General features: G+C 48.6%; 1 protein-coding gene across 1 annotated transcript in view; it reads right to left on the minus strand.

Annotated features, from left to right (window-relative positions):
* The window catches only part of ALPL (alkaline phosphatase, biomineralization associated), a 57311-nt gene that overhangs the window by 16969 nt on the left and 12482 nt on the right, over nt 1-27860 (minus strand). Inside the window, exon 2 of the mRNA XM_039218775.1 lies at nt 2271-2435. Coding sequence (XP_039074706.1) covers nt 2271-2331 — 61 coding nt within the window. The 5' untranslated portion in view covers nt 2332-2435. The remainder of the gene's footprint in view (nt 1-2270; nt 2436-27860) is intronic.

A 27860-nucleotide genomic window follows, 5' to 3' on the forward strand; every position in this document is an offset into this window, starting at 1 on the left:
GCCACAGGCGGAGCCCCCAGCTGGAGTCTGGAGAGCCTCGGCCCTTCTACCCAGCTGTATATCTTTAGGCAAGTTCTCCCCCTCTGACTTTCTGCCCCCCAGGAAAACGGGAGGGCATAGGCAGTTTTAGGACTGAGATGACATCTCAACAAATGCCAGAGCCAGTGGTTTTGATCGGGGATCCCGCTGGCTCAGGGCTGGCTCCCTTCTCCTGCCTGCCTCCCTCCATGCCCACCACAGTGGCAAGGCTTTGGTTAAGGAGCTTCTTTGGCCATTTGGGTGCCATCTGGGTGGTGATGAACTTCTTGCTGTCCTGATTTTCCTGTAACCAGGCCCTCCCTGCCCTTCCCCTTGTCCAACAGTCTGGCAGACCCCCAGTGGCTAGACTGGCATCGAAGTGCTCTGCACCTCTTCCTTCATCTTGACTCAAGCTCTGATCCCGGTTTGCCAGTTTCCCCGCTATGGCTGGTCCCTGTGAGACTGAGAGACTTGTCTTTTTCACCAGAGCCACTCCAGGGCCTGACCCTGAGAAGGGTTTAGTGGAGGTCAGACCAACTTCATTGTCAGAGGACTGACTTAAGCAATCATGGCTTTGGACAACCAAACATCAAAAGGTCATTGTTTTTGGAGAACATTAAATGACACGCACAAATGCTCAGAATATAATGCCATGCGAAGAGTGCTTGTCGATGCATACTGTGTAATTCCATTCACGTGAAGTTTAAAACAGGTAGAACTCCTCTATGGTGGCAGGAGTGAGCCTATGTCACTTCCTTTGGCTTGGAGGGTGGGGTTGGTTGGGGAGCACACAGGAAAGCCCAGACGTTCTGTCTTAATCTGGGTGGTGGTTACAAGAGCATTAAATATGTAAAAACTCATCAAGCCATACATCTGAAATTGGTGCACTTTCCTGTAAGTTATACCTAATTTTAAAAACAGAGAGAGGACAATGCAACACCACTGCACACACACCCATCAGAATGGCTAAAAAGGAACAAATACAAAAGATCGAATTGCTGAATATTTGAAGAGTTTTCATTTTGTCACTTGTTCATCTTTCCACCTCTCATGCATCTGTGTACCTTTCACCCAGGTGGGTTGTGAGTGTGGAGAAAGAAGGGACTTGGTCCCAAGCCACCGCTGGTCCCCAAGGATACATCGTGAAAGGCCTCATGGGATCGCAGAGGGGGTGAAGGCTTGGGGATCCAGCAGCTCTCGGTTCTATCCCTAGCTCTGACTCTCTCCCTAGGAAGGGCCAGTCCCTTCCCTGCACCCTAATTTCCTCATCTGTTGAAAATATTCTTGGGGCACCTGAGTGGGTCTGTTGGTTAAGCGTCCGACTTCAGCTCAGGTCATGATCTTGTGGTTCGTGGGTTGGAGCCCCGCGTCGGGCTCTGTACTGACAGCTTGGAGCCTGGAGCCTGGAGCCTGCTTCGGATTCTGTGTCTCCCTCTCTCTCTGCCCCTGCCCCTTCTCAAAAGAAGAAAATATTCTTCCTAAGAGCACTCACTCCCTGCCTAACACTGACTGTACCGTGTGATTCTTACAACAGACATAAGGATAAGAAATTACTGTCTCCACCGGGCAGAAGGAGACACTAAGATTCTGGGAGGGCAACAAGGAACTTCAAGCTGCATAATGGACCGAGCCAGGGTGGGCTCCCTTCTCCCACTTGGGGCTGCTGAGCGGCCCTGGGGTGCCCGACCAGATACAGGCCTAGGTTGGTAGCGTGTGCGTATTACCTTGGAGCCACGGAAGGGATGGAGAAAGAAAGCCAGTCTTAGAAATGTGGACACCACTCCAGATCTGAGCCTGGAGTGGGGGCCAAACTCAAAACTGAGGAATTAACACAAAAGCTTGTCGAGAATTAGCTGAAGAATCCAACATAGCACCGCACCACTTCCGGGTTAGTCTCCAATAGCAAACAGAAAACAAAACTATCAAATTCACCAGCAAAAATTACAAACCACAAGGAAACGTATCACCATGAGGGTGAGTGAAAAAGACAAAGCCAACAGGAGACTTAACATCCTAAGACTTGGAATACTTTATGCCCCAATGAAGGAAGAGGATAATATAAAAAGAAAAAAGAGTGGCCTGTCCAACATTGGGACACGCAGTAGCAGATCTGGGGGCTCCTGCTCTGTGAACACTTGTCTGTGGCTGCTAATTAACCTGGATAGTTCTGTGACCCTCAACATAGACATTGCCCTCATCCTATCCCACCCGCACCAGGTTTCCCCACCCTTCCGCCCGGTCCGCCATCCTACCTGGCACTAAGGAGCTGGTGAGGCAGGTGCCAATGGCCAGCACTAAGAATGGAGAAATCATGGTGCACTCCAAGATCTGCTTTCTCTCTTGGGCCCAGAGGTATGACCAACGTGGGTGGGAGGGGATGGGCTGGCAGTGGTCAGATGTTAACCGATGTTCCAATCCTAGAAATTAAAAGGAAAATAAAAAGACACGTGGGCCACAGCTCCCCAGTTCATTTGTCCATCGACTCATACATTCATTATTTGTTGTGCATTCATTCAGTATTTGTTGTGCATTCATTCAGTATTTGTTGAGCACTGATCACTAGCCTGGCACAGAGCTGGGTACTAGGCTGTAAACACCGATAGTCCCTCCCTCAGAAGCTTAACCCCATACAGCTGCGTATGTATAATACACACGTTCCATGTGGCAAAATGGTTCCTTCCCCATTTTCCAGGTGAACGCCCACTTTCAGTCCATCTGGAGCCTGGAACCCACCAGAGTTCAGTCCTTCTGTGTAGGGCTGTCCAAAACGCATGCTGCATTGTGGGCTCTTAGAGGGCTTGTTAAAATAGACCCAGCATCCACCTGCCCTCGCCCAGACTCAGTGCATTTCCAACAAGCGCCCAGGTCCCTGGTCTGAACCAGTCTTTAGTCTTTTAATTACCTATGTCCCAAGCACACTGAAGACACAATAGGGCTCACCCTTTTTTACAGAGAGAACTGCACTTGCCACATTCTCTTCTAGAGCTTGTCATTTATGGTGAGAGATATAAAAGGTATAGAACTGAGGTACAGGAAGATTGGCTGCTAAGGGCACCCATTTCTGGGTGGTGACATTTCAGATGGCCCCATTGCTTTTTCATTGTCTTTTCTATGTTTCCCAAATAAAGATGTTACCTTTATGATAAAAAAAATAAAAAAAAATAAATAAAACCGTTACACACATACACACACACACTAGAAGGAAATACAGCAAAACATTAACTGTGGTTTTCTCTGGGCAGTAAGACTAGGAATGATTATTTCCTCTTCTCTTTTATTATTATTTTTTTGAATTGTCCAAATTGCCTAAAATAAGCATGTATGAAATGGCACAAGAAAAGTTTTTGAATTGTGGTCATAGTGTCAGGATCACAAGGGATAACCCCAATTGCAGCTGAGAAATGTACTAACCCCGTTGTGCATAAATGTTCCTGGAAGAGAAGAAATTTTAAATGGCAGAGAGTTTCACAGGAAAATACTACTTCCACCAAGACCCAGATAACAATGATTATTCCATTTGTCATGGGCAACGGCGGCCACGCTTAACACTGTACCGTTGAGTGTCACAGAAGATAAGAAACCACTCTGCCCCTAAAAAGGAGGATCTTGATTCAATCTTAAAAATGTGCACCCTGCATTTCAGTGCCCAGAGGTGAGGGCTCACTGGTACCCCACCAGCAAAACACCCAGCAGTCACCAAATGTGCCATTCAATTGCACCCCTATGCTTTACCACCACTCTTCCACATCCGTCTGGCTCCCTTAAAACCCCAGCTTGATGGGGTAACAGTGGGGCAGGCGGGAATTGAAAGGAAATACTCTACATCTGACATCTACCAGCACTCAACTCTGAGGTGGGATTTCAGATGATTTCAAACTTTTTTTTTTAACTTTTTAATATTTATTTATTTTTGAGACATAGAGACAGCACAAGTTGGGGAGGGGCAGAGAGAGGGAGGGAGACACAGAATTGGAAGCAGGCTCCAGGCTCGGAGCTGTCAGCACGGAGCCTAATGCAGGGCTTGAACCCACAAACCGTGAGATCTTGACCTGGGCCAAAGTCAGATGCTTAACCAACTGAGCCACCCAGGGGCTCCCCGATTTCTATTCTTTGTTTTCAAGTGTTTTGAGAGTAAACCCTAACATCAGAAAAGCATGTTAGTAAATTGATATACAGTATCAGGGCACGTGGGTGGCTCAGTCAGATAAGCCTCCTGACTCTTGGTTTTGCCCCAGGTCACGATGTCACACTTTCTGAGACGGAGCCCTGCATGGGGCTCTGCACTGACTGCTTGGGGATTCTCTCCCTCTCTCTGCCCCTCCCCGACTCACATGTGCTCTCTCAAAATAAATAAACTTTAAAAAATTATCATACAATATCAATACATTGCAATATCATTCCAAATAGCTTAAAAACCAAAGTCCTCTTCTTTCAGGAAGACTTCAGGATGGCCACTCACTCCAGTCTGCTACCTCTGAACTTCCTATCACTCCAATCATTGTGTGTAGGTACCTGTTTTGAAAGTAATTCTTCTCTGGTAATTCCATCTCCGTCACCACAATGGGAGTTCCTAAGGGCAGGGACTTTGCCTTGTTTGTTCATACTCCAGTGCTTGACACAGTAAATATTGACATCATTTGAAAGCTAATGCTCTAAGGAGGGGGGTAGGGGGAAGGGAAGAATCACCACCAAATCCTTCCTTTGTGTGTGCAGAAAATGCAAGTGTTGGCAAGGAGATGGTATTACTAGAGCAACCACTCGCTGCTGGAGGAGTATACACTGGTACAGCCACTTTGGAAAACTGACACCAGGACACCTGGGTGGCTCAGTCAGTGAAGCGTCCGACTTTGGCCTAGGTCACGATCATGCCGTTCCCGAGTTCGAGCCCTGCGTCGGGCTCTGTGTGTTGACAGCTCAGAGGCTGGAGCCTGTTTCAGATTCTGTGTCCCTCTCTCTCTCTGCCCTTCCCCCACTTGTGCGGTCTCTATGTCTCAAAAATAAACATTAAGAAAAAGAAAACCAACAGCATCTACAAAGGTTGACACTGTACGTATGTCCTCTGATCCACTTACCTCCAACAGAGATACACACACACACACACACACACACACGTTCACCAAAAGACATCTATGAGAACATTCCCACCAGCCCTGCTTGTAATGGCCTCAGGACTGCTCCATCCTCAGCAGGATGGATAAATACGTTACGTGGGTTCACAGGATGGAAAACTAGACAACAGTGAGTATGGACAAATACAACATCTTGCAAAGGGAAGGTTGAATGAAGGAAGCCGATCCGAGAGCACATAAGTGTGAGTCCCACGACAAAGTATAAAGACAAGCTAGGTGTTAGAAGACAAGATAAAAGTTACACTTGGGGGTGTGGAGACTGGAGGGGGCACAGAGGACTTGTGACTGATCTGTGAATGAGTTACATGGGTGGATTCCATCTGAAAACCCAATACACTGTCAATGTATGATAAGGACACTTTTCTGTATGAGTGTATACTATACTTCAATAAGAATGCTACTCTGAGAATGTACATAAATGACCTATAAATAATCTATAAACACGGACAACATGAAAATGACCTGTGTACTGCACTTCATTGTTTATAATGACTTTCACCATGATTTCTCCCTAATAACCTATGGAGTGGACTGAGGGAGTCTGTGGTCTCCTTTTTTATTACTGTTATTATTATTTGCTATCATCTCCTTTGTGAAAAAAATCAAGGCTCATGATAGCACACCATGCACTGAGAAATAGGACTTAATTCTCTCTACATCCAATACAAACAAGAAAATACAGAAAACTAAAGGTGAAGGGTGGCCCCGGGAGATCTCAAGAGCTCATCCAGCCTGCGTGATTATTCTTATTTCTCTTCTGTTAGCCTGATGCTCTGCGAGAGTAAACACCATCTCCCCATCTTTGACTCCCCAACCCTGCGCACCTCGAAGCAGCTCTGTAAATGCTAACTTCAGGATTCAGGCTAGAATGCTCTGGAATTTGGGTCCCATGAATGTGGTCTTTAGGCCCACCCCGCCCCTCCCCCTTCCTAGAGACAGACAGGTGCCTTCTCCCACTGCCACTGCCCGGAAAGGGGAGGGGGCTGGAGTCTAGGAAACCCTTCAGAAGCCAAAGTCCGCTCTGCTGGGTCCCCCCCTTAGCCCTCCCCCACCCAGAGTCTCTAAGGCTGCTCTCTCACCGCCATGGTGATGGACTCCGTGGGGCCCAGCCTAGGGTTGCAGAGGCCCGAGCTGCCCACCACCCTCTGCCAATGCTCTGCAAGCTCAGAATGCAGCCTCCTCCGAGTGTGTGCCAGCCCCACTGCCCCCCCACCTCCCAGCTACATGCCCTGATTATTCATGACAATTATGCAGAAGTCCTGACTGCGCTCTGGCCCTCGGAGAAGGAGTGGCTACTTGGCAGGTCAGGAGGGAGCAGAGGGGAGGGGCCTGGGCCCTGAGTACTGACTCAGTATCCTGGGGCAGAGGACATGGGAGTCCCTAGGGGTCAGGAAAAAGCCAATCCTGGGCGGCTAGGTCTCAAAAGGTCCAAGACAATTGATAGATAAAAATCACTAGCTTTCCTTGGGCACACATGTTGTGCGGAACACTGTGCTAACTGTTGACATCTGTGATTTTACTTAATCCTCACGGCGAGTATTGTTAGCCCGCTTTACAGTTTAGGAAATCGAGCAAAGGATCTCAGCGAGTCCGTGGCCAAGTGCAATTCAATCCCAGGCTGGCTCAGCCTCTCTGGGCCTCAGTTTCCCCATCACGGAGGAAGAGAGAGACCAGTGCCTGCCCGCCCTTTATTCCACAAGAACAAACAGTAGACAGACGGGCAGGAGATCTGGCAGGGGAGGGAATCGGGCCCCGGTGAGTTCTCCTACCTGAGGGGCCTGGCCAGGCGACAGGTGAAAAAGAAGAGCAGGCTCAAGGTCAGCATCAGGAGGAGGAAGCTGAGGACCGCCGTGAGGACGGTGTCCAGGGTGGGGGATAGAAGGGTCATCTTGAGGCAAAGAGGGCCCTTCTGTACCCTGTACACACCTGGTCACACTAGCCTTGGATGCTCGCTCCAAAGCCCTGGGTCAGTGGCTGTGACCTGGCCTTGTTCCCTGGGGTTAATCTTTGGGGATTAGCCCAGGAGGGATGAAACAGGAGTGGGGAAGAGCCCATGAGGCTCCCCTCCCCCAAGCCAGGCCTTCCCCATCTGATGCCTGTTCAACTTGGTTCATCCATTCTTCATTCCCAAACATTTAGTGAGCACCTGCTGTGTACCTGGCTCTGTTCTAAGTACTAAGGACTCACTGGGGGAACAGGATAGATATGGTCTCTATCATCTTGGAGATTCCTGACCGAATAGGGTAGAAAAAGCACTTACTATGTACCAGCCATTGTGCTGGGCACCCTGCAAGACAAAAGCACAGAAGGAAGGGATGCCCAGCCGGCCCGGCCCACGACTGGCTGTTCCTCTGAAGCAGCAACAGTGGCTGTTCTACCTCATTTACAAGCCAGGAATGAGACTGCACTGGATCAGCCAGAAGGGTGAACTCATGTCCAGGTTAAGAGGCTCTATTCTTATTGAGCACCAACTGTATGCCTCCCCCCATAAGATGGGCTCTAGCATCCCTGCTTACAAATGAAGGAAACAGAAGCTCAGAGGTGTGACATTAAGAGTTGGGATTTGAACCCCAATCTGCCAACCTCCATAGCCTGGGACCCCAGCCCCTGCACTACCTCAGAACTGGGACAGCCCCAGCCCTGCACGATGGCCAGGAGGCTTCAGTAAAATGGCTGCCGGGTGCTGGCTCAGAGCCACCTGTGACACACACAGGCGGGAGGGAGCTGAGATGCTGCCTGCCCGGAGGGTCCCCTTCTGCTTCCAAAGTCCCCCTCTCCTTATCCATCACCCTTTCTCTTGGGTTCCAACAACATCTCATCAAGTCAGAATGGTGGTTATAGTTCCCATCTTACAGATTCAGAAACTGAGGCTTAGAGGTGCCTGGGTGTCCCAGTCAGTTGAGTGTCCACTCTCGCTATTGGCTCAGGCCGTGATCTCACAGCCAGCGAGGAGCCTGCTTCAGATTCTCTCTCCCTCTGCCCCCATGTGTTCTCTGTCAAAAATAAATAAACATTAAAAAGAAAGAAAGAAAGAAACTGAGGGTCAGAGAAGTGAAGCCACTAGACACATCCAGAGCCCAGATGCAACACCAGCCTGTGTGCCCGTGAGACCAGGCCTTTTCCTGCTACCTGGGACACCTCAGATCCCATGGTACAAAGCACTCCAGGTCCTTGTACAAAGCACTCAAGTTCAGCACTCATGCCAAGAGAGGCATGATCCCAGCAAGGCCACTAAGGTCACCATGAACACCGGAAATCCAGGGGTAGCACTCCATGAAAGCCCTGTCTTTCTCAACAGGCCCTTAACTCAAATTGTGTCAGACCCTCATAACACCGCAGTGATACAGAGAGGGTTGGCTTATTGGCCCCACTGACAGATAGGGAAACTGAGACTCATCAGTAAAGCCATTTGGTTGGCTGTCATAACAGCCAGCACGTTTGGGTCTGGCCCCACCTCCCCGAGCTGTGTGCTGTTGGGTCAGTCCTCATACCTTTGACCCTAACACCCGCTGCTCACTCAGGAGAGTGCCCGTGCTGTACGGGACTCCGCTCGACACACCGGGCCTTCGTTTAGTCCTCATTAACAACCTTGAGCTAGATAATTTGTCCCCCTTCCCAAACGAGGGAAGAGTAGCCTGGGCAGTATTAGGGTGCGGGGGGCAGACGGTGGTGGCAATGATCTAGGCTCACACAGATGACAGGTGCTGAGCCATGCCCTGCATAGGACTCCTTACGCCGACTCAGAGGTCACACCTGCTACGGGGGCTCTCTCCACCACTGGAGAGACGGTCTCTCAGCTCACCCAGAGACACTCCTGGCCCCACCCAGCTCCCAGGGTGGGACCCCTCTAAGGCTCCCCCACCCACCAGCCTCACATATCAATAGAAGGCTCAGGGAGTAATATCCCCCTGAGCTCCCTAGCCTTAACCGGCTGGGGCTGGGCCAGAAGGCAGGGAAGGCAGTTATCAGTTATCGGTCCTTAGGGAGCCTCCAGGCTAGAAGTCACTGACCTGGAAAGTCTGGGCTGTGGTGGGTCCTTGGAGAGCATTTCCCAAAGCAACCAGGCTACGGGAATCACCTGGGGCAAAGGTGGAAAAAGCCCAAATCCCAAGAGGCTTCCTAGGGGGTGGGGAGGGGTGGAGACAGACTTCAAAGAACATGAGTGGTGGAGGTGCTTGACAATGATTGGGAGGTACTTAAAGTGCACGCAAAACTCCACTCAGGAGTCAGTAGCCCCCCCTTCCCCCATCCTAGGTGTGAGGATCTGATGAGGTGTGAGAGCAGGGAGGGTACAAAAAGAAAAGGGTGCAACTTATTCAAAATTTAAAAAGGAGATTAAAGATACATACCAACCCCCAAATTCCCATCCCCCCACCCCCCAGACCTACTCAGTCAGAATGTCCTAGGGCGGGACGTGCTGAGTCATTCCGTGAGCAGGTTAGTTTGGGAAACACTGCCTTATACAGTGTTCCCATTGCCCAGATGGGAAGACTGAGGCCTAAAGAGAGAAGACTTACCCTGGTTGCCCAGCTCCTACTCCCCCCACAAACAGGGAACAATCAGAACAGGCCAGTGCCCTCTGGGCTGTCAGCTGGGCCTTCCTGGCTCAGAGAAGCAGCTGTGGCTGCAGGAAGCACTAATGCTCCCTGAGCTCCCAGCAGGCTGGGGACTGGGATGGGGGTTGGGAGCCGCCTACAACTCCAAACTGGGCTGAGGCAGCTGCCCAGGGAGGAACATTTCAGCTGCAGGGTCAGAGAGAGGGGACACAGAATCCCTCTCTCAGCCAAGTCTGGCGTCTCTTGCTGGCCAGGACTTTATTCATTCACTGACGTAAGTTATTTAAGGTCGCCATGAAGCAGCCTCTGGGTATAGGGCTCAGGAAGGAATGTGTGGTGGTCAGAGTGGGCTGCAGGTCAGACCCAAGGAGGGGCTTCCCCAGAGGGTGGAGGGCCAGGTGCCAGGGACAGGGCAAGGCGCCGACCTCAGCTGCTGACGGCACTCTCCCCCAGCAGAAAGCAGACGTGGGAGTGCCCAGGGAGGCCCGGTGTCAACTGTGCTCGCTGCCAAGCCACGGCTGTCTTTGGGGCTCAGCTGAGACACCAGCTGTCCCCTGAGCACTTCCAGCCTCAGCAGCTCTGTACACAGCGTTCTCTGGTCTAGAATGTTCCCTGCTGTCCGCTCCATGCAGCCCTCCCATCATGCGTCCACCTTGACCTCAGGTCCACAGAGCTGCCCTGCGCCCCCGCCTCAGCCCATGCTGTAGTTCCGGCTCTTCCTGAAGCTTCCAGAACCCGGGGAGCTCCAGCCCTTGGCCACCTCTAGCAGAGCCTTCGAGAGCCATCGGTTGCCACTTCCTTCCTGTGGTGTGAGCTCTGCTGCCGGGGGTGGCCCTGTGGCTGGCAGAGCCTGGCACACCAGGGAGTGTGGGTAGGGGGGCCGAAAGGGTGGCGGGGTCAAGGAGTGAGGGGCTGAAGACATAGCAGCAGTAGGAGCGAGCTGTGCAGCCAGGCCACGGGGTTCAGACCCTGCCTCTGCCCCTCCGGAGCCGGGTAGAGTAGCTAAGGGCCACGGACCCCACAGGACCCCATGCAAAGTGGGGTCTGCAAAGTGGCGGGGGGAGCTAATAGGAACCGCAGGGTTGCTGTAAGGATTGTGAGTTAATTGCTTGAATCCTGTGCATCTATCCTGTGCACAGGATTCAAGCGGGCCCCAGGGCACAGTTTCAGTGAATGTCAGTCCGCAGCCGGGGGACGATGGGTAAGAAGAGCCTGGAGCAGAAAAGGGACAGACTGACCTCTCTCTGCTGCTCCCTCGCTCAGCAAGGCCAGGCAGCCATTTGCCCCCAGGGCTTTCCCACAGACCTGTTGTCTGAAAGGCCCCACAGGAGGCCTGCTGCACAGGCAGGAGGGGGATTTCATGAAAAGGAAGGGGTAGAGGCTCCGGCTCTTATGCACAAGGGGCTCCATGTCTCCTTCCCACGGGAGGAGACAACCCCCCAGAAGCAGTGCGACGCATTCTTTTCCTCTTGAAGGGGAGAAGGAGAGAACACCCAGGATCAGCCAGGAAGGTTCCACAGACAGAGTGGGAGGAGAGTGAGGCTGGAAGCATGGTGGGGGCTGAGGTGAGAGAGGGCACCCCGGGCGAGGCCACCCCTCGCCGGCCGAGCTCAGGGGGTCAAGGGCACACCCTGCATGTCCCCTGCCCACTTACATGCCAGCCCATCTTAGGTGAGGACACCGAAGCTCTGACGGTCTGCCGCTTGCCCAAGGCCACACAGCAGAGCTGAAATCCGAAGCCCCAGAGGCCTGGGTTCTGTGGCCAAAAGCTTTTCTGGGGCTCCCTGGGGGCATCTGGATGGCCTTGATGCCATGAAGTGGCTCTGTGGGCAGAAGGCTGAAGCCAGTCAAGGTTCGGCTGGTAGGAGGAGAGCGGGCAGGGATGGGGAGTGGGGGGCGGGGAGGCAGGGCCCAGAAACGCATTCCTGGGACCCTGGATGGCTGAGGTGCCTGGGGGGGGGGGTCGGAGATGGCCACTCCATGGGCACACAGGCTTCTACCATCCCACGGAGAAGACTTGTTCCGTCCCAGACCACCTTGTTGTGGGCGGAGCGAAGGCTGCCGGCGAGGGGCGGGGGAGGGGCCGTGAGCTGTGTGTCTGCGAGGTGCCTGCCACCCCCTGCACTTGGGTGGTGTTGCACCCGGCACTCCTGCACAGGACCCCTGTGCGACCAGGAGACAGGACCGTCCCATCCTTGCTCTCACAATCGACCACACGAAAAGGAAGGCACAGAGAGGGGACACGATGTGCGCAGGGTCACACAACACATCGGCAGCAGGCACAAGTCTCCAGAGTAACCAGCTACAATTCGGGGGCTATGACTGGAGGCACAAAGCAGTCTGTGAGGCCTCGCGTGGGTGCCAGTGTCTTGGAATTCCAGACATGAATGATTTGTGTCAGTTGAAGAGAACAATTCAAACTGAGACTACTCTAAAAAAGCCCTGGTTTCACACTTCGTCATTGTAGCCTTAAGTAATAGCAAACCTGTTCATAGTCCTTACTACGTGCAACCATTGTTCCACTTTACCTCTATCACCTCATTTAATCCCTACAACAAGCCACCACATGGGCGCTATTACCCCTGTTTTACAGGTGACAGAACAGAAACACAGAGAGGTTAAGTCCTTCGCTCAGAGTCACACAGTCAGTGAGTTACCGAGCCAGAATCCAACGTTCCCTGTGGACGTTTCTGTCTTCCAAGGCCAAGTGTAAACCTCCCAAGCAGCAGGCGGGCCTGGAAACGAACTACGTTTGTTCCCGCTACATCATGGACATTGTGGACCGCATGCGGCTGCTCTTGGACGCACTCCCTATGTCCCAGCCCCCGAGGGAGGGTTCCTCTTAACCCCACTTACAGAAGAGGGGTGAGGCGAAGTGACTTACTCGGGGCCACACATTGTGACACCCTAGACGCACGCCCCTCCTCCTCCCCACCCCCTACTCCAGCTGGTCCGCTGGCGCAGGTCACTGGACCTCCGTGGCCTCTGCTCCCCGCCCCCCGAGGCCCACGCACCCTGGCAGCCTTCCCCTAGGAGAGGAAGCTGCCACTCCGCAGGCACGGGCCGGAAGAGAGGCTGCGGCAGCTCTGGACTGGGGAGACAGGCAGTGAACTTGTAGCGTGCTGGGTGGCGGCCAACACAAGCAGCATCCCTGGGTGGCATGTGCAGGAGGGCGTCGCAATCCCCCGGCTCGCGTCAGAGCAAGGAGGACACGGATGTTTCCAGAGATAGCGCTCTGCAGCTGGCCCTGGATAACAGCGTTCCTTACATTCCCAGAGAACCTCCGAGCAGCAGGAGGAGGAAGCTTCTGCCGCTATGCCCGGTGACCCCAGGAGGTATCAGAGCAGAGCCACCGCCCCTCCCCGACAGGAAGCCTGGGCCCGCGGAAGCGAGGGTCCCACCCAAGCGTGCATAGCTCGGCAGAGTCCCCACGGCTTACTAGTTTCACGACAGTGGGCGCATCACTTCACCTTTCTGGGCCTTAGTTTCCTCTCTTGTGCAAGGCAGATCATCACAGTTGAGTGCTGATGTCGCTGTGCGATTGTAAGCATGAGAATACGACCCAAAACCGGAAGATAAATGCCCAGGGCTCGGCCCGTGAAACACTCAATAAATGTTAGCTGGTAGTAATGGGCACAGCGAGCATGCCAGGCCCCGTTCTAAGTGCTTCACATGCACCGACTCGCCCCACCCTCACAGCAACACTCTTGCATGTGCTATGGTTGCTCCCACTGTACAGAAGTTCAGTTACTTGGCCAAGGTCACACAGCTATTAACGGGACGCTATGGAAACGGAAGGGGAAACACGCTTAATGGAGCACCTACTATGTGCTGGAGTTTTTGGTTCCGCCTTTCAAGGACCCTGGGAGGTGGGAGTTATCAGCTCTGTGTCAGAAGACAAAACTGAGACTCAGGAAATGGGCGGGAGCAGAGTCACACAGCAACCGCGTGGGAGAGCCGGGATCCAGGCCAGGCCTGGCTGGCTCCACATCCAGCTCGCTACCGCCATCCCTGTCATCTGCCAGGACGGCTTCCATCACCGATGGCACAGCGGAGGCCCCAGCCACCCCTGGGTAGGGGAGCCTCGCGTCAGTGAGCCGGGTGATCTCATTCTGCCCGTGTCCGTGTGCACCCTGGAGTCCCGGCTGTGAGTGCTGCTGGATGCCCATAGTGTATGCACCCGGCCCCTGCTTCACCACCCCACCGGAGGTCCCCAATCAGGCATCCGCCCCTGACCAACGTGCCCTGGGCTGCCTCCACAAGGGAAGGGGCCCTGGCTGGTCACATTGGCTCCCTCCCTCCCAGGTCAGCCTTCGTGGGTTTATAACTCCTCAGAGAGGCTGAGATGGGCAAGGGCAGGGCGGGGGGTACAAGTCAGTGTCCTGGCCAAATACTCATCTGTGAAGCAGGTATAATAAATGCCATTCTGCCTCCAATGTCAGCCTCTTGGGAGGGAGGAAATTTGCAAACTGTAAAGCTCTATGCAGATGTTCCTCTGGCCTTCCACTTCTGATGATGATCGTGGATGTTTGCTGTAATCTTTGGCCACCCAGAATTCATCCCGCCTTTCTGACAATACCCCAGTTTCCTTGGACTGCAACTCTCCCCCTTTTGGCCATGTGGTTTGGATGGGATTGATCTCACCCCCAGCAGCTCCAGATGGGTCCTGAGTGGCTTAAAGTAGAAGACTCTCTCCACCTGGATGGTGTGATGTAAGGGTGAGGAGCACTGTGAGGAGCCTGAAGATGAAGCAACTCCTTAGATGGTGAAATAGAAACATTCAGAGAATCTGGAGTCTTGGGTAACATTGCTCAAGTCCCTGGATGCAGCCATGCCTGAAGCTTGTGCTGAACATCCAGGTTACAGGAGCCGATTAATACCCCTTATTGTTTGCCTTGGATTTCCTGTTACTTGGAACAATCTGACCTCAGAACTCCAGTTCGGTCAGTTTCTCTGAGCCCCTTATAATGTAATCAACTGCATCTTGTCCCACTAAGCCAGCTGTCCCTACCAAAGGGAAAATCTTGCAAACAAGTTAAAGGCAGTCAGTAAACTTCAAGTGCATGGCTAAATAAGAGTCCAACTGAACACAAGTTAGGTTTTCTTTTCTGAATCTATATAAGCCCTTACAACCATGGGAGATCCTTGGGCAGGGCCTGTCTAACAACCCTACTCCAGGCAGGACTGAGACCCTCCCCTTCCAAAAGTTGTTGTCAGTGGACTCGAGCTTTAGGATCACCACGTTCCAAGTGTCTACCATGCCCGACGCTGTGTTAGGGGATGCAGGTGCAAGTTCTGCCTCGTAGGCCCTTTGGTCTAGTGAAGACTGGTCATAATACACATTTTTACTGGGTTTTACACAAAAGTCCTGGAAAGTCGGAGTACAGGGGAAATACTGCTATACCCATTTCACAGAGGAAACACAGAGAGGTGAAGTGACCTGCCCAAGATCCTTCTGCTAAAGAGGGGCAAGGCCAGGCCCGGCTCTGGGATCTGCCCAGCCCCAAGCCCAGTGCTTTTTTCCCTAGGCCTTTGGGTGCAGGGCTGGCATTGGGGGCTGTCATTTCTTTGAAGCAGTCTATTCTGCGTAGGGGAAGGTAAATGGGGCACCTAGCTGGCTCAGTTGGTAGCACGTGCAACTTGTTTTTTTTTAAGTTTATTTATTTTTGAGAGAGACAGAGACAGAGAGCAGGAGGAAGGGCAGAGAGAGAGGGAGACACAAAATCCAAAGCAGCCTCCAGGCTCCAGTCTGTCAGCACAGAGCCCAATGAGGGGCTTGAACTCATGAACCGCGAGATCATGACCTGAGCCGAAGTCAGATGTTCAACTGACTGAGCCACCCAGGTGCCCCAGCAACTCTCCATCTCAGGGCTGTGAGTTCAAGACCCACACTGGGTATAGAGATTAGTTAAAAAAAAAAACAAAAAACACAACAACAAAACACATACACACAAGAATTTAAAAATTCAATAAAAAGAAGAAAGCCAACTATCATGGGCTTCTGTTTGCCTGAGGCTTTTTTTTATTTTTATTTTTTTTAATGTTTTATTTATTTCTAGGAGAGAGAGACAGCGTGAGCAGGGAAGGGTCAGAGAGAGAGGGAGTCACAGACTGAAACAGGCTCCAGGCTCTGAGCTGGCAGTCAGCACAGAGCCCGACGCGGGGCTCGAACCCACGAACTGTGAGATCATGACCTAAGCGAAAGTCGGACGCTTAACCGACTAAGCCACCCAGGCTCCCCTGCCTGAGGCTTTTAGCTCCTCAAGAAACCCCAGTACTCAGCCCCAAACCTTTACTATCCTATGGGACTCACCTCCTGCTGGCTGGGACCAGAGAGGGACGAGGCACCACCCTGAAATCTAGGCTCCGAAGCCCCAGATGCTTTCCCAGGCAGCCTGGGCACCTCAAGCAAGCTGTCCCAACCTCTACCCTACATTTCCAAGATCCAACTGATACTGACCCTTCCCCTCTACACTAGGGCCCTACCCTACTAGTTATCCAACCAACAATCAGTTGATTGCTATTTACTGAGCACCTACTACAGCTGGAGGTTGTTCTACGTGCTGAACCAAACAACCCCAATCCCGGCTGCTGGCGTGAGGAGATGAAAAAGAAAAAACAAAGTCAGTAGGATGCCAGGGTGGTGGCAAGTGTGCCAAAGGAAAAGGAGGCGGGGAGGTGGAGGAGGAGATGGTGTTTGCAGTTTTAAATAGAGGTCAGAGAAAGGCTCACGCAGAACTCCTCACTCCGTGGCTTCTCAATAATCCCACACAGCTGAGCATGTGATTCCCAGACTGGATAAGGAAACTTCAGGAGGCTTCAGGATTAAATCTCGGGTCCACCTGCATATGCTAATCTAACCAGGGGTTACTGGGCTCCCCATGCCCTCTCCCCTAACTCTACCAAATGGCACTAGCATCCTTTTTGCAGGTGATGCAACCTGGGCTCGCAGAGGTGGAGTCACATGCCCAGACCCGCAGGAGGACAGAGGCCAGGGTTCAACCCCAGAGCCTCCCTCTGGAGCTGCCTCTTGGCAAGGCTCACTCTGCTTCCACAAGCCTTGCCTTCTATCTCCGGCTCTGGGCTTGTCGAAACTCAGTCCTCTTCTTTGCCTCCAAGAGTCCCCCTCCCTTTCCCAGAGCCCCCTGGCTCTCTACCCCAGGTCATATGAGCCCCTAATTGTCCAACCCACCCTTGTTCTGCCTCCTCAATTAACTTCTAAACCCACATTTGCATGAAACCTACAAAAGACATCTTGTGTATGGCCAAGGGCAGGCAGACAGCTGGAATACATGTGGTGGGGGGTGGAGGAGCTTCTCACTGAGCTTTCCCATCTGGATTTGTCCGGTAATCCCCAAAGCCCCCATCTAATCTTTCTGAACACTGGAGCATAGGGGAAAGACCTTGGCCATGGAGAAGATGGACAGGGGTTAAGTCCTGCCAGTACAGCTTTCAGAGTGACTTTGCCTCTGGGGCTGGAAGTTCCTTATCTGTCAAACAAGGTTAGTCATCCCCATCTTGCAAGGTTGTTGTAAAGATAAGATGCAAGGGAGAGTATCTGTTAAAATTGAATAGGGAGTGTATTTAGAAAACATTTAGCAGGACACAGTCAAGAATTTGTTGACTAAATAGAAAAGTTTGCATAATGGTGAATGACCACCACCAGCAGAACAATAGCTGCATTCATTGTGCTCTCACATGTCGAGGTGGGCACCCTGAGTATCAACCCCCTTTTACAGAAGAGGGGAAAAAAAGCACAGAGAGGTTAAGTCACTTGCCTATGATCACACAGCAAACAGCGGTAGGGCTGGGACTAGGAACCCAAACTGTCCAACTCTGAAGTACAAACTTTTAACCGTGATGCTAGGTTAGCAAACAGAGGCATTGAAGTACAGTCACTAAGTGCTAACCCAGGAAGGGATCGTAGGCGGCCCCACTCCATAACCTTCACTCTTAACTATTCACGTCAGCAAGTCAGAGGTAAAGGGAGTCTAGGAATGTTCTACTCTGGGGGCACCTGGTTGCTCAGTCAGTTAAGCATCTGACTTTGGCTCAGGTCATGATCTCACAGTTCATGGGTTCAAGCCCCGCGTCGGGCTCTGTGCTGACAGCTCAGAGCCTGGAGTCGGCTTCAGATTCAGTGTCTCCCTCTTTCTCTGTTCCTCTCCTGCTTACACTCTGTCTCTCTCTCAAATATAAAATAAAGATTTAAAACAACTTTTTTAATATTTCACTTTGTTCTTTTAGTTTTCTAACATTCTTTTTCTGTTCTATGTTGCCACTATCTTTCCTGATTTCTTTTTTTTTTAATGTTTTAATTTATTTTTGAGAGAGATGGAGAGAAAGTGAGTGGGGAGGGGCAGAGAAAGGGACAGAGGATCCAAAGCTCGCTCTCAGCTGCCATCACAGAGCCCAACGCGGGGCTTTAACCCATGAATGGTGAGATCATGAGCTGAGCCGAAGTTGGACGCTTAACGACTGAGCCACCCAGGCGCCCCATATCTTTCCTTATTTCTTTTGTATGCATCTAATGCCCATTTAAAACTCTTGGTCCATCTGTTCTGATATTGCTGGCTCTGGTGGCCTCCCCTAAGCAGTGTGCTGTTTTTCTATTGAAGCCATTGTGCTCCAGCTGGGAATGTGGTGGCTGGTGGGGAACAAGGGTGCCACATACACTTTTTTAAAGTATTTATTTATATTTATTTATTTATTTATTTTGAAAGAGAGGGAGAAAGAGAGAATCCCAAGCAGGCTCCACACTATAAGCACAGAGCCCAAGGCGGGGCTCGATCTCTCTCATGAACATGAGAGAACTAAACAGCAAGATCATGACCTGAGCCAAAATCAAGAGTCGGACGCTGGGGCGCCTGGGTGGCTCAGTCAGTTAAGTATCCAGGCTTCCGCTCAGGCCAGGATCTCATGGCTCATGAGTTTAAGCCCCATGTCAGGCTCTGTGCTGACAGCTCAGAGCCTGGAGCCTCCCTCAGATTCTGTGTCTCCCTCTCTCTCTGCCTCTCTCCTGCTCACACTCTGTCTCTCTCTCTCTCTTCTCAAAAAATATATAAGAAGAAGGAGTAAGATGCTTAACTGACTGAGCCACCCCGGCGCCCACAACACACACTGTTGCAAAACTAACGGTAAGGGGAAGGCATGGAGGTCTTCTGGGAACCAGGGAAGGTTCCTGGACCCTCTTCCTCAAAGCAACAAAACAGCAAAGCGTCACTAATCCTAGGAAATTAAGAAAACAGGATCTCCTGGGGAGATGTAGCGAACGGTTTAAACTAGTGCATGTAGGGGGTTGGTGGCTACTGCCAGGAGAGGGAGCGCCGAATAATCTTTAGGGTGGTAGAAAAGACTAGAATAGGAAAGAAACTCGGAGTTGAGCTCTGCTCTTGTCTCTTTGCGTCAAGCCTTACCCGGTGTACACATCCTTCCCCAACATGCCCCGTACCCCGAACCACCAAGCCGGCGCTCACACTGGGACGTCAACAGCCCAGGCAGATGGCACGAGTGTCTGCTGGAGTAAAGTCAGGGCAGTACAGCAGCCACGTGGGACTGCAGGAAGCAGGAGGGACCTGACAGCCCTCCGGTCATTCGACCACCCATTCCCTTCCGGACCTCCCGGTTGGTGGGTTCTGACCTAACCGGACAGCCCCTTCTTCCTGGGCTGCTGCAAGTGAAGCCCCGTCCTGGGGAGTTGGTTACCTGGGGGGGGGGGGGGGGCAATGCCAAACTGAGGGTCTTCACTCCAGGGCTGCCGTCTCCTAGGGTTCGTTGGTGCTGGCAGAGACGAGGGTCGGACTTTGATTTTTAGCCCAGTGCGCGGCACCAGGCAGAACAGCTGAGTCCCCCTCCACCACCCCCCTCAAGAAATGAGCTCACAGGTTAAAGAAGAGGGAATCTAAGGAGCACAATGGCTTCAAAACAAACTGAGTAGAGATACCACTGGAATCAACTGTATTCAACAGATGGACGGAGAATTTTAAATAAGTGTTAGAGGGACGCCTGGGTGGCTCAGTCGGTTAAGTGTCCGACTTCGGCTCAGGTCATGATCTCACAGTTTCTGAGTTCAAGCCCTACATTGGACTCTCTGCTGACAGCTTGGAGCCTGGAGCCTGTTTCAGATTCTGTGTCTCCCTCGCTCTCTGCCCCTCCCCCGCTCACTTTCTATCTCTTAAAAATAAACATTTTAAAAATTTTAAATAAACACTAGAAACACAAAGGAAGTAAGGGAAGGTGTTCGTAATATAAAAAAATAAATAAGGGGCGCCTGGGTGGCTTAGTCGGTTGAGCGTCCGACTTTCGCTTAGGTCATGATCTCGCGGTTCGTGGGTTCGAGCCCCGCGTCGGGCTCAGTGCCAACAGCTCAGAGCCTGGAGCCTGCTTCAGATTCTGTGTCTCCCTCGCTCTCTGCCCCTCCCCCGCTCACTTTCTATCTCTTAAAAATAAACATTTTAAAAATTTTAAATAAACACTAGAAACACAAAGGAAGTAAGGGAAGGTGTTCGTAATATAAAAAAATAAATAAGGGGCGCCTGGGTGGCTTAGTCGGTTGAGCGTCCGACTTTCACTTAGGTCATGATCTCGCGGTTCGTGGGTTCGAGCCCCGCGTCGGGCTCTGTGCTGACTGCCAGCTCGGAGCCTGTTTCAGTCTGTGACTCCCTCTCTCTCTGACCCTCCCCTGCTCACACTCTCTCTCTCCTAGAAATAAATAAAACATTTAAAAATAAATAAATAAATAAAGTGTTAGTGGACTCAAGTAAAAATATTCCACATGAAAAACCTGTTGAAATAACAAACGCTGGGGCTCCTGGGTGGCTCAGTCAGTTGAGTATCCAACTTCAGTTGAGCATCGACTTCGGGTCAGGTCATGATCTCATGGCTCAGGTCATGATCTCACTGCTCCTGGGTTCAAGCCCCGCACTGGGCTCAGTGCTCACAGCTCAGAGCCTGGAGCCTGCTTCGGATTCTGTGTCTCCCTTGCACTCTACCCCTCCCCAATTCACACTCTGTCTCTCTCTCAAAAATGAATAAATGTTTTTAAAAATTTTTTAAAAATAAATAAGCAACAAACCTAATAGGTAGAGTAGAAATATATAACTGGGATACCAGACAGAGAACACTTCCAAGAAGAAGCCAGGAAAGATTAGTAAACAGAAAATACGAAAGACATGGTAAAAGATCAGGGCTCTTAGGTGGCTCAGTCAGTTAAGTGTTCAACTTCAACTCAGGTCATGATCTCCCAGTTCCTGAGTTCTTATCAGGCTCCTTGCTAGCAGTGAAAAACCTGCTTGGATTTTCTTTCTTTCCTTCTCTCTCTCTCTCTCTCTCCCTCCTTCCGCCATTTGCACTATAATAAATAAATAAATTAATTAAAACACAACCTTACTCCATTAATTTGAAATGGACCATAAACCTAATTACAAAGCTTCTACAAGAAAACATAAGAGGCTATCTTTGTGACTTTGGGGAAGGTAAAACCTCAAAAAGAAAAAACTGATAAATTGGACTTCATCGATAGTTAAAATTTCTGCCCATCAAAAGATACCATTAAGGGGGTGTCTGGGTGGTTCGGTCGGTTACGTGTCCAAGTCTTGACTTGATCAGGTCATGAACTCATGGTTCTCAGGGTCCAGTAAGGGTCAACGAGGAGCCTGCTTCAGATCTGCGGTCCCTCTCTCTCAGCCCCGCCCCCGCTCACATGTGCATGCATGTGTGTGTGCGCACCCGTGCTCTCTCTCCCTCTCTCAAAAATAAGCATTTAAAAAAAAGATACCATTAAAAAAGTGAATAGGGAAGCCTGGGTGGCTCAGTCAGTTAAGCATCCAAGTCTTGACTTTGGCTCAGGTCAAGATCTCCCTGTTTGTGAGACTAAGTGTCAGGTCAGGCGGGCTCTCTGCTATGACAGCACAGCATGGAGCCAGCTTGGGATTCTCTCTCTCCCTCTCTCTGCCCCTCCCCCACACTCACAAGTGCTCTTTCTCTTTCTCAAAATAAATAAATAAACCTAAAAACAAAAAGAGAGTGACACATAATGGAAAAGAGCATGCATAGTAACTGCAAGACTGTATCCAGTAAATCAAAAAATACCAAAGTTGACAATTAAATGATTAACAGCCCTGCTCCCACACACAATGGGCAAAAGACTTAGCCAATTCAGAAAGAAAATATACTGGGGCGCCTGGGTGGCTCAGTCGGTTGGGCATCCGACTTCGGCTCAAGTCATGATCTCATGGTTCATGGGTTCAAGCCCTGTGTCGGGCTCTGTGCTGACATCTCAGAGCCTGGAGTCTGCTTCAGATTCTGTATCTCCTTCTCTCTGACCCTCCCCTGCTCGCACTGTCTCTCTCTCTCAGAAATAAATTTAAAAAAAAACATTTAAAAAAAAGAAAGAAAACATACAAATTACCAATAGTTCATGGAAAGGTGTTCCACATCATTATTATCAATGAAAATTAAACCCATTTCACTCCCACCAGGACAACCAGAACCAAATGAAAATATGCCTTGTAAAATTAAACTTTACTGGCAAGAATGTAGAAAAATCCAGAAGTCTTATATATATTGCTCATGAGAATATAATACAGTACGGTGAAGTTGGAAAAGAGTTTGGCAGTTATGTATAAAGTGAAACATACATTTACCACATGATCCAGCAATTCCATCCCTAAGTAATCACTCGAAAGGAATGAGAATATACCTACATGAAGATTTATATGTAAGTGTTCACAGGAGCTTTACTTACAATAACTTCAACATAAACTACAAACAGTTTACATGTTCATTAACAGATAAATAAACAATGCTGATATAGTGACGAAATGGAACACTGCTCAGCCAAGAAGAGTGAAAAAAGACACAACAAATATAGATGCCACTCAGAAACACTATGCCAAGTGAAAGAAACAGAACCTAGGAGTACATGCTGTGTGATCCATCTATATGAAACTCCAGAAAAGACCAATCTAATCTATGGTGAAAGAAACCAGAATAATGACAGCATTTTGGAGGCAAAATAGACTGGAAAGGGGCATGAGGGAACTTGCTGGAGAAAGAGAAATTTTTAAAAAATGTTTTTTATTTATTTCTAGGAGAGAGAGAGAGAGAGACAGCGTGAGCAGGGGGAGGGTCAGAGAGAGAGGGAGTCACAGACTGAAACAGGCTCCAGGCCCTGAGCTGGCAGTCAGCACAGAGCCCCACGCGGGGCCCGAACCCACGAACCGCGAGATCATGACCTAAGCGAAAGTCAGATGCTTAACCGACTAAGCCACCCAGGCGCCCCAGAAATGTTGTTCTTTTAAAATCTTGGTTTGAGATCATGGTTACAAGATAATGTTTATTTGTTAAAACACACTGAATTGTGCACTTAACATCTGTGCATTTTATTTTATGAAATTATGCATCAACAAAAAGAGAAATGGAAGTCTAAGTGCCGACATCTAGATAATAGGAGTCCTGGGAAAGGAAAATAAGTCAAGGGAGGAAATATTTCAAGAAATAAGATAATCTTGGAACTAAAGAAAGATGAAAGATTTCCTTTGAAAGGGCCTCAAATATACCAAAAAGGACAGAGAAGGAAAAAGAAACACTTAGAAATATTATAGTGAAGGGACGCCTGGGTGTCTCAGTCACTTAAGTGTCTGACTTTGGCTCAGGTTATGATCTCGCAGTTTCTGTTTGAGCCCTATGTTGGGCTCCACGCTGACAGTATGGAGCCCACTTGGGATTTTTTTTCTCTCTCTCTCTCTCTCTCTCTCTCTCTGTCTCTCTCTGCTCCTCCCCTGCTTGCTCTCTCTCTCAAAATAAACTTAAAAAAAAGAAACATTATAGTGAATATCAAAAGACAACAAAACCTTTCTAAAGTCTAGAGAAAAACAGATTACTTACAAAGGAATAAGTATCAAATTAAACTGACCAAAGTACCAAAGGAAAAGAATTTAATCAAGAATTTCATATCTAGCTAAACTGTCATTCAAATACTAAAGGCTAATGAAAATCACCACATGGCTCAGGTTTGTCCAGAAAGACACCCCACCCCCCAAATTTTTGGAAGTAACCACTTAATAGAAAACAAAGTCAAAAGATAATACTAAAGATATCTTAAGGCTGAGCAAATAACAAAGTTTAGTGTTTAACAACAATTTTAATGTGACATCACAGGGGCGGAAAGGACAAGTCAGTGAATAATATGAGGGTTTAAGAGGGAGATGGAGGGAGAAAATGTTAATTAATCTGGTCTTTGTAGGGAAAAACTACAGCTGACAATTTTTTAAAAGTGATAAAACACTAAAAAAGAAAAAGCAAGATAAATAGAAATAAAAATGTAGGCAGGCAGAAATTAAAGTACATAGACACATTCTTTTCAGAAATGTTCAAATATTTAAAAAATTGATCACATACCAGTCCATAAAGCAAGCCTCTCATTTTAAATGACAGGTTTTCACATAGCCCACATTCTCTGACAATGGTACAATTTAGAAGTCATGTTTTTGTGCTTTTTGTTTTTTAGAAGTCATATTTTTAAAAGGACAAACAATTCCCCATCCACTCAGATTAAAAACATCTCTAAGGAAGCTGGATCAAAGAAAAATCATAGTAGAAATTTAAAATTACTTAGAACTGAATGATCACAAAAACATTCATACACCAAAAATTATAGAATGCAGCAAAGAAAGGGTCAAAATTAACGACTTGAGTGTCCAACTTAGGAAGTTAGAAAACACAGTAACCCAAAGAAAATGAAAGGAGATTACAAAGAACAGAAATCAACAAAAAAGAAAAAAAAGATTCAGTTGAAAAGATCAAAGCCACAAGTATGTCCTTTAAAAAAGTCCATAAACTTGAGGCAAGATTAATTTACAAAATACAAAATAAAAGAGATAAGACACGATTATTATGGAAAAGGGGATATAAATTTTTAAAATGCTATAAGCAACCTGATGCCAGTAAATTTGGAAATGTAGATTAAATACATATATTCCTAAAGATACAACTTACCAAAACTGACTCAAGAAGAAATAAAAAACCTAAATTTAAAAATTGAAACAGGAACACCTGGGTGGCTCAGTTGGCTGAGCATCTGACTTCGGCTCAGGTCATGATCTCACAGTTTGTGGGTTCAAGCTCCACATCGGGCTCTGTGCTGACAGCTCAGAGGCTGGAGCCTGCTTTGGATTCTGTGTCTCCCTCTCTCTCTGCCCCTCCCCTGCTCGCACTCTGTCTCTTTCTCAAAAATAAACATTAAAATTTTTTTTAATAAATGAATAAAATTGCAGCAGTAATTAAAAATCTTTCCACAAAGAAAACAACAGGCCAAGGTGATTTTACAGGTCAGTTCTATCAGACTGAAGGAAACAAATTATATCAAATTTACCCAAACTTTTTCCAGAGGAAAGCAAAAGAGATGAGGACATTATAATTGCAATACCAAAGCCAAGAAAATACAATATAAAAGTGAAAATTAGAGGCCTACTTTATTCATGAAAATTGATATAATTCCAAGCAAGAGATTATCAGACCACAACCAATATATACATAATGATTAAGTTACATTTCTCCTAAGATGCAAGGATAGTTTATCAGAAAATCCATACATGTAATTAAATTCATTAACAGATTACAGGAGAAAAACCATCTAATCATCTCAAGATACTTTTTGAATACATTTAATACAATCCAACACTAATTATTATTTTCAAAAAGCTCTCAATAAGTTGTGAATAGAAAGAGCTCCCTTAACCTGAAAAAAATCAGTTTACAAAAAAATCTACAAGGGGCACCTGGGTGGCTCAGTCAGCTGAGCTGACTCTTGATTTCAGCTTACATCAGGATCTCACGGTTTGTGAATTTGAGCCCCACATCGGGCTCTATGTTGACTAGTGGGGAGCCTGCTTGGGATTCTCTGTCTCCCTCTCTCTCTGCCCCTCCCCTGCTTGCTCTCTATCTCTCTCTCTCAAAATAAATAAATAAACATTTCTTAAGAATCTACAAGACATGTATGCTAAAAGGGGAAAGTAGAACATTCTCTCTAAAATTAAAAAAAAACAAGGCAAAGATACCTAGTAGCACCATTTTTATTAAGATTTTACTGGCAGTGTAATAAGGTTGTTCGAAACAAGAAAAAAGTTCAAAAGCACGAAGATTTAAAAATTAAAAAAAAAAAAAAAAACCATCATAGGAGCTCCTGGGTGGCTCAGGCAGGTAAGCCTCTGACTCTTGATCTCAACTCAGCTCAGGTCTTGATCTCAGGGTTATGAGTTCAAGCCCTGCACTGGGCTCCATGCGAGGCATGGAGGCTACTTTAAAAAAAAAATCATAATTTGTATCTTAAAAATAAATAAATAAAATAAAAATGTCTGTTAAAAAAAGAAGAGAGAGGCTCCTGGCTGGTTCAGTGGGCTAAGCATCCAACTTCAGCTCAGGTCATGATCTCAGGGTTCATGAATTCAAGCCCATGTCAGGCTCTGTGCTGACAGCTCAGAGCCTGGAGCCTGCAGAGAGAGCTCTGCCCCTCCTCTGCTCCCTTTCTCTCAAAAACAAATAAACATTAAAAAAAGAAAGACTGCTAAATTGACCTTTGTTAAATTTTAGAATTTGTTTCCAAAATATGATTAGACTCAGGAATACAAAGAACTATGACAAATCAGTATGAAGAGAACAAAAGAACAACAAAAAAAAATGGGCAAAAGACATCACCAGAAGAAGACTCATACATACTCTACACATTTACTCAGCTTCACTGGTAATCAGGGAATTGCAAATCAAGTCTACAACGGAGAGAAACTGTTATTCTTATTGGATTGGAAAAAACTAAGTCAACATCATGTGTCACAGAGGACACGGAAGTTCTTCTAACGCGTTACTGGCAGAGGTGCTAACGGACCCAACCCATTTTGCTCTTGTCTTGTAATGCTGAACACATTTCCACATACTCTATGACCCAACAATCCATGGCTAGGCACACATCAAGAGAAAATTCCTATATGCATGCATTGGGAAATGTGTATGTGAATATTCATAGGTACTTTTTCCACATTAGCAAAATAACCCAATCCCACCAACAAGAAATCAAATAAATAAATGTGAGATAGTTATCCGGTATATATCATATATACAACAGTAATGTATATATATATATATATATATATATATATGGCTGCATGCAACAATTGTATCAATCTCAGCTATATGATTCAGTGAGAAAACAAGTCCAAGGAGATTATATAAAGTATGATACTTATCCTCAGCAAGCTGTGAGCTAGAAACCGTTATTGTCCCCATTTTTTGAGTAATCTGAGGTTCAGTCACTTGGCCACAGCCAGCTGTATAGAACCCGGGTCTGAAAGACCCTTAACCAGGTCCCTGTTCCCCTCTGAGCCTCACCTTTCTGTCAGCCTAGGCGATGTATGTCACTTTCTTGGCAAGATTAATGTCCACCTTAATTCAGAGGGGTTGTGTGGGCACGTTGGAGAAAAACTGGTTAATGGCTATGGGACCACCACCTCCCTTTGTGACCTCAAGAGGGTCACTTTCCCTCTCTGGGCCTCAGCGGCCCCACCCCATGCATACTTGGAGAGGGCTGGAATGGCAAGTCCCACAGGCCGTTCCTACTCAAACTTTGCAAGGAGCCATCCAGCTTGCAAGGTCACCCAACCCCTTATTTCTCCTGGCAGGTCCCGCTCATTCTTCCGCAGCTCGTCAGATGTCTGGATCTCTGGGTCCTTCTTGCCTCTGACATTACCTCCATCCTGCACCACTCACAACTTCTGTGCCCTGCTGTTTCCCCTCGGAGCTTTTGCCCTAGCCAGTCCTCTGCCTGGAACACTCTTCCCCCAGGACTGTGTTTGGCTCACTCCTCCTTCAGGTCAAAGGTCATCTCTTGTGCCCTTTCCTTCCCTGCCCACGCGGGGTGAAGAGGCCTCCACTCCTCTCCTATTCCTCACTATTTCACAACCCTGTTCATACCTTCACAGTGCTCACCACTGTCTGAAATTAACTTTCTTTATGGTCTGTCTCTTCCAGTACAACAGAGTTCTAGCTGGACGTGGCGTTCACTGCTGTATCCCCAGCACCTAGAACCACACCTGCCTTTAGATGATGCTCAGTATTTGTTGGAGGGGAAAAAAAGATCTAACACCGCCTCCACCTCATCCAGAAA

The sequence above is a fragment of the Hyaena hyaena genome, unplaced genomic scaffold (assembly GCF_003009895.1).
Source record: "Hyaena hyaena isolate Hyena2069 unplaced genomic scaffold, ASM300989v1 scaffold_780, whole genome shotgun sequence".
In the NCBI taxonomy this organism is placed as follows: domain Eukaryota; kingdom Metazoa; phylum Chordata; class Mammalia; order Carnivora; family Hyaenidae; genus Hyaena; species Hyaena hyaena.